Source organism: Otolemur garnettii, unplaced genomic scaffold, assembly GCF_000181295.1.
Source record: "Otolemur garnettii isolate 467f Iridium unplaced genomic scaffold, OtoGar3 scaffold00043, whole genome shotgun sequence".
Taxonomy (NCBI): domain Eukaryota; kingdom Metazoa; phylum Chordata; class Mammalia; order Primates; family Galagidae; genus Otolemur; species Otolemur garnettii.
This window is the reverse complement of record NW_003852438.1, coordinates 1,154,785-1,162,040: the sequence shown is the minus strand read 5'-3', so window position 1 is coordinate 1,162,040 and position 7,256 is coordinate 1,154,785. Positions and strand designations below refer to the sequence as shown.

The 7,256-nt window shown below is 36.7% G+C and overlaps 1 protein-coding gene across 1 annotated transcript in view; it reads right to left on the bottom strand.

Annotated features, from left to right (window-relative positions):
• Nucleotides 1–589: 589 nt before the first annotated feature.
• Nucleotides 590–7,256, bottom strand: part of DNAJC15 (DnaJ heat shock protein family (Hsp40) member C15) — a 61,034-nt gene continuing 54,367 nt past the window's right edge. Inside the window, exon 6 of the mRNA XM_023513637.1 lies at nt 590–828. Within this exon, the coding sequence (XP_023369405.1) occupies nt 758–828 (71 nt within the window). The 3' untranslated portion in view covers nt 590–757. The remainder of the gene's footprint in view (nt 829–7,256) is intronic.

Here is a 7,256-nt window from a genome sequence, read left to right as displayed (position 1 = left end):
TACACATCATAGGTGGTCAACAAGTGTCTGTAGAATGAATAACTGAATACAAACACAGACCTGGGAGACTGTAATTACATACAGACTCCTCAGATTCTCCCAACTCTTTTCAGCCTTTCCTCTTAGGGCTCATTTTATAAATCTTCAATCATTTCAGTAGCTCTCTAAGTTCTCATGCTTCAGCTATAGAATCTTAGAGAGGATAGAGTTCTTTTACAATGCCTAACCACCGCTTTACAAAACATCATTTAGTAAATCCCATCACACTTTTCAGATCATTTTCCCAGGAGGTGGCAGCTAGTGTTTGGTTTCAAAATATTTAAAGTGCCTTACAGAGGCAGAGTACCAAATTCCCCTATGTAAAAAAAAGGGGACAAAGAGGGTATAGATATAAGCAGTAAGAAAATTTCTACTCATTGCTTATGACTCCAATCACATTCCTAACGCTCAGACTTTCTGCACACGTGTGTTTTAGGGGTGAATTTAGGACTAACATGTGTAACAAAAATTTTTATAAGTATGAACATCTAGACAAAAGAATAAAAAAAGATCAGTTATGGAACTGTGAGGGGTTCTTTTAAAAGAGAACAAAAAACAAGACTCTATCTTTTATTGTTATATAGCTTAATGGAGGAAGAGGATTGTTGTAAATCTATGTATGGAAATTAAGAAGACTATGTTTTAGATTAATTTGCAAGATGGTTTTTTTTTTAAGTCCCCCTCCCTTTCTTCCTTCAGTGTGGTCCTTGAGCATCAATCAGTGTTTGGTGGTTGCTTCTAGCAAGTCTTTTGCTTCATTTATTTTCATTGCTAAGTAAGGAGAGCCACCTGAGAGGACAAAGAAAAACAATGGATTAAAACACACTTCATCACTGCCATTTTTTAAAGTCCCTAATACAGCAAAACACTCTTAATTATAATTCTTATATTTTCCCACACATTCATCCTCTGACAAATTATCTTATAAGCTCACTAGAAATCAAAACAGCAGAACTTAAACTTGTTTAGTGAAGTACTATAGATATCCTATAATAAAAAATAATCTGAGAAAAGTAATCAAAGAGAGTGATCATCAGGAATAATTTGAACAACACTTAAACACTTCACTGGTCAGATCCTGACCATTCAAACATTTGACCAAAGAATTTTCTGGAACTAAGTGAATGGTCAGGTAAACAAAATAACTGTCTTTTCCCACGCCTTTTTTTTTTTTTTTAAAAGATGACTATCCATCTGCGAAGAAGAGTATTTTTCTGGAAGAGGAAAACCAACCCACAGAGTCTTTTAAAGTCTTAAGTTGTCAACAGAAAAGAAGCCAAACTCTGTAAAGTAAAGAGGTTTATTTTGAGTCAAGTTTGAGGCTGACAGCTCTGAGCCACATACCCAAGAAGCCTTGAGCAGTGGACTCACTGTGGTTGGGTTACAGTTTGGTTTTATGTATTTCATGGAGACGGGAATTACATGTGAAGTTGTAAATCAATAACATGGATGGTGTTCACTGGTTTGGCCCCTAAAGGTGGGACGTCTTAAAGGTGGGGGGGGAGCTTAACATGTTATAGGTGAGTTTAAAGACTCTTTGATTTGTAATTGGTTAAAAAATGCAACTTTGTCTAAAGACTTGAAATGTTTTAACATAAGGAAGCCTGTTAATCAGAGGGAAGCCACTACTCCACTCAGACTCAATTGAGGACCTGCAGGTGTGGTTTCTTTCATCTTTGTCTTGTATAGATTTAGGCCTGCCAATGAGTGACAAAGGATATCTCCAGGAAGGGAGGGAGGCATGCAGAGGTTTGTCTGATCTCCCTTCTCATGGTCAGCAACTCAATTTTAGGGTATCCTCTCGGCCAAGAGAGGGGTCCATTCAGTCAGCTAGCTTAAGATTTTATTTTAGTTCACAAAGTCATCATTTTATGATTTCACAAAAATAAAATGCATGTTAAAAAAGGCAACTATGTAGTACCCATATGCTAAACATCATATTTACTAATACAGATGAATGAACTAATAATAATAGATGAGTGATAATAAAAATATATTATAGAAAATTCTCTCTGTTCTCTGCAATGATCCTATTAGTATATTTTCAGTGTGTAGTTATGGATTCACAGTACCCTAAGATAAAATTAAGTCTTTTTCAGAGTTCTTTGCAATGAATTCTTTCTAATGCAAACAGCAATAGGAAATTGAGGTGAATTTCAAAGGCGGAATCATTATAAATCACAAACAAAGCCTGACATACAAAAATACTAGCCTCAAACTGTCACATTAAAGCTATTTAAACATCACATACTTTCTAACTTTTGGTCCTGAATATTGTCATCGCTTAACGCTTGGGCTAACAATCATATTACAGTTCACCAGCCTCTTTGTGTTTGTTTTTATTTTATATTCTCCCCTGAAGTGTAAACCATCTATAGCTGCTGAAAACATCATACAGCCTCAGTAGCTTACAACAAACCAAAAAGCATCTAGCTAGCATTGGTGTAAATTGTCCTGACTTTATTCAGGCCTTTTACTGAAAGCATACCACCCACCCACTTCATGAAGGAAGAAGAAAGCAGGAAAAATAGATCAAGAAACTTGGTGATACAGCAGAAAGGGTAATGCTGGGGGGACGCCAGATTTAGCTTTTTGCCCTTGAGGATGCCACTGACATTTTCTTATCAAGATTGGAATTGCTATAAACACTCACGGAATATATCACCATAGAGTGTCCTTGAATATACTATAAGAGGTACAAAGATGGCTGATGAAAATTTTACACATTTAGTTATGAAATAAGTTGATTTCATGATTATCTCTACTAATGATCTAAGAAACAGGAATTAGGTATTGTCAATCGTGGTATGCTGTTTAAATTTTTAGAGTTATGAAGGTGAGGCTGGGCATCTTCCATATCTTCTACAAATATTAATTGAACTTGAACATAACATGTAATTAATTGATAGGCATTCTGAATATTTAAATTATAGGCCATAATATGCTCACTTAGCAGGTGAAAAAGTCAAAGGCACAGATGATCGAAAGTCATCTTAAACATTATATTGATGGCAATGTCAGAAGAAAAAAATGAGTTTATACTTTATTCAGAATAACACTGACTTCTCCACCACACACTTTTCTAAGATAGAGGGACACTGAGGTTTTAATTTATGTGCATAGTAGAAACTTTGGATTGGCTCTTATGACCCCCCCCATTCTACCTCCTAATACTTGGAAAAGTTCCTTAGCCCCAAACTACAATTCCTATATTTATTCCTTTCAAGTAGTATTTGATTAGGTTCCATCGATTAGTATTCTTGTGAGACTTGGCAGATTGAAATGAGGGGAAGGCTTTCTTGCTGGGCCTCTTTACCATTGGTGCTAGCGAGTCAAAGCACAGCGTAGTGGTGGCAGCAGCTGTGTTTCTTGCCCAGTGTTAGTGGCAGCCTGGGAGGCAGCCGCTCCCCTGACAGAGCAGCTCTGTAATGGTTTAGGGAGTCTTTCTTACAGGGCACCTGCAGAACACGCTCCTACAGACCTTCCAGCAATTTGTGGCCTATACCAAATACTCTCGTGCTCAAAGTACCTAGTTTCTGGCACTGAATCCTGCCTGATAATACAATATAAAATACCTCCCCTAGACTTAATGGAAATAACATGCTCTTGAATTTGTCAGTCCCTCTCAGTTTTCAGGAGAGAATTCCCTAGATTCCACTGAATTAGCTCCTCATCACCCTTCATATCTCTATACCTTTGTGCTTCCACTAAATATTGCTGGAGTCCTACTGCTTCTGGCTATTAAAGACCAATCTTCCCACCAATATCCAACTAGAAGAGCTGAATAAAATATAAATACATCAGTAGAAAAGCACCAGATGGCTGCCAAGTCAGCCAGGTTTTGAAGGCCAAGATCCTGGAGATTAGAGAAATGCATTGTCATAAGCCCAACATTCTGTACCACATTTTCCCCTCAAAGAAGCCAAACCCCAAATTGTATATACAATAAAACTCTACTTATATGAAACTCTAGAAAAAAGATATCTAATCTACACTGGCAGAAAGAATAAGAATTGCCTGAGCTGTGGGGAGGGACCGGCAATGGGCAAGTACATCAAGGAACCTTTGGAGCTGGTGGAAATGGTCAGAGTACCCTAGGGGTTACAAGCAAGTATGCATTTGCCAAACTCACCACACTGTGCATTTAAATGGCACATTTTATTCTATGTAAATTATATCTCAATATGCTTGATTAATAAAACCCAGCAAACTAATAAACTGTGGTATATGTATACCATGGAATACTATTCAGCCTTAAAAAAGCAGACTTTACATCTTTTGCATTAACCTGGATGGGGTTAAAACACATTCTTCTTAGTAAAGTATCACAAGAATGGAAAAGCAAGTATCCAACATACTCAATACTAATACAAAGCCAGTAGATGAACTAATACACGCCCACATAAGAGAAAAACTCAATCCAATTCAAGTTGGGAGGAGGGGAGAAGGGGGATGGGGGAGTTCTGTGCTCCCACCTAATGGGCACAACATAAGGCCACACCTCCTGGGTGCACGACACAACAACCACCTAACAAAAGCAAACATTGTAACCTAATCATTTATAACTTCATATTACTATGAAAAAAATTTAAAAAAAAAGAAAAGAAGAAAGTATTTTCTAAGCATACGATCATCATCTTTGTAAATAATTTCAGTTATCTGAAAAATTAAGGAAATACATAGAAAAGTTATTATAAATAAAATAATTTAGCAGGTTAAAATAAGTAAGTAAAAACCCAGCAAACTACACGGTGATTAAAAACATTTTTTTTAAAGAACAGAAAAAGATATACACTAACAAAATGAAATATAAAGCTGGCATTGGCACACTATCAGATGAAGTACACTTTAGGGTAAAATGGAAAAATAGAGATAAAGCAGGCAATTTCATGGCCTTATAAGGATCAATTTATGGGCAACACAAAGCAACTATAAATTTGAATATGCCTAATAATATATCCTCAAATAAAGAAAAACTGAGAGAACTAAAAAAAATAACCCACACAAATCCAGTTATTGTTAGAGATACCTCTCGGTAAAACAAGTAGACAGAAAGAGAAAGAGCAATGAAAAATTAAATAACATGATGAACGCACTTGATTTAACTGACATACATAAAACACTCAAACCTACAACTATAGCATATATCTTCCTTTAAAATGCACGTGGAACATATATTGAAATGGATCATATGCTATGTTATAAGGCAAGTCTCAACAAATTTCAAAGATTTAAACCACAATGAACAGTTCTACTTGATTGTGTTTGATGGACTAATGCTGGCTTACAACAGTAAATACTGGGTTACTAACTGTTTTTAGGCCACAATCAGATAAAGAAATTAAAAATAAGTGTCTAGGCAGGGCCTGGTAGCAGCCTGTAATCTGAGCACTCTGGGAGTCTGAGGTGGGACAACTGCTTGAGGCCAGAAGTTTGAGATCAGTCTCTCCAAAAAACAGAAAAATTAGCTGGGTGTGGTGGTACTGGTCTATAGTCCCAGCTACTCTGGAGAGTAAGACAGAAGGGTTGCCTGAGTTTAGGAATTTGAGGTTGCAGTCAACTATGATGACATCAGTGCATTTTAGCTTAGGTGACAGAGGGAGACTGTGTCTCAAAAAAAGAAAAAAAATGAAAAATGCAAGTGCTTAGAAAATGATAAAGCTATTTGATTTATAATAGTGTGCTCCTGCAGAATCTAATAAAAACTGAGGCTTAGATCTTATATATATTCTTTTATTTCAATTTTTTAGTAATTTTATTTATCCAAAACTTTTGGAATACAACTTTGGTTGTATTTTATAAAAGCTGCCAGTCCACCAGAGATTAAGGGGGATAAAACAAGCCCTTCCTCATAGAGAGACTGAGAAATACTGATACAGAGTATAGTAACTGACTATAGTAGAGTTAAGCTATTCAACTTCATGACAAAGCACTGAAAAATTTAAATGAAAGATAAATTTTAGGAAAAACACAACCTGTCAAAACTGATACAAAACTCTAAGAGACTTTTAAAGATTTTAAAAGATTCAAAGATTTTAAAAATTTTAAAAGAATATCTATTTGAGAAATTGAATTCATAATTAAAAACCTTCCCACAAATAAAAATAAAGCACAGGCTGGGTGCTGTGGCTCATGCCTGTAATCCTAGCACTCTGGGAGGTTGAGGTGGGTGGACTGCTTGAGCTTAGGAGTCTGAGACCAGCCTGAGCAAGAGTGAGGCTCCATCTCTATTAAAAGTACAAAACCTAGCTGGACATTGTGGTGAGTATCTGTAGTCCCAGCTGCTTGGGGGGCTGAGACAAGAGGATCACTGGAACCCAGAAGTTTGAGATTACTGTGGGATATGAAGCCATGGCACTCTACCCAGGGGGCAGAGTGAGACACTGCTTCAAAAAAAGAAAAATAAAGTAAAATAAAGCACAGATGCAAAAACAAAATATTCACTTATTTGATCAGACTAGATACTATGACAAAGTTAGTCTTTTTTTTTTAATTTGAGACAGAGTCTCACTATGTTGGTTGCCCTTGGTAGTGTGTCGTTGCATCACAGCTCACAGCAATCTCAAACTCTTGGGCTTAAGTGATTCTCTTGCCTCAGCCTTCCAAGGGACTACAGGTGCCCACCACAATGCCAGGCTATTTTTGTTGTTGAGGTGGCCTTGTTTGTTTAGCTGACTCGAACCTACCAGGGTTGGAGTATGCGGCCGGTGCCGTAACCACGAGCACGAGACCACCAAGGTAGTCTTATGTCAGAAATTCAAGACTGATAAGTAGTCCAAAATTAATAAACGCAATTTACCACATTAACAGAAGAATATATAATCATATCAATACATACAGAACATTTAATATACATTCATGATAAAAACTTTTATTAAACTAAGAATAGAAGGAAAGTTCTTTGATGTGAGAGAAGTCATTAAAAATATAGCAAACATTATACTCAATATAAAAATATTTAAAACTTTGGAAAAAGATATCTACCAACATTGCTTCTACTTAACACTTATATAGGGCTGGGTACAGGAGCTCACACTTGTAATCCTGGCACTCTGGAAGACCAGCCTGAGCAAGAGCTAGATCTTGTCTCTACAAAAAAATAGAACAATTAGCTAAGGGTAGTGGTCCATGCCTGGTAGTCCCAGCTACTCAGGAAGCTAAGTCAGGAAGGGGGATTGCTTAAGCTTAGGAATTTGAAGTTGCTGTGAGCTATGATG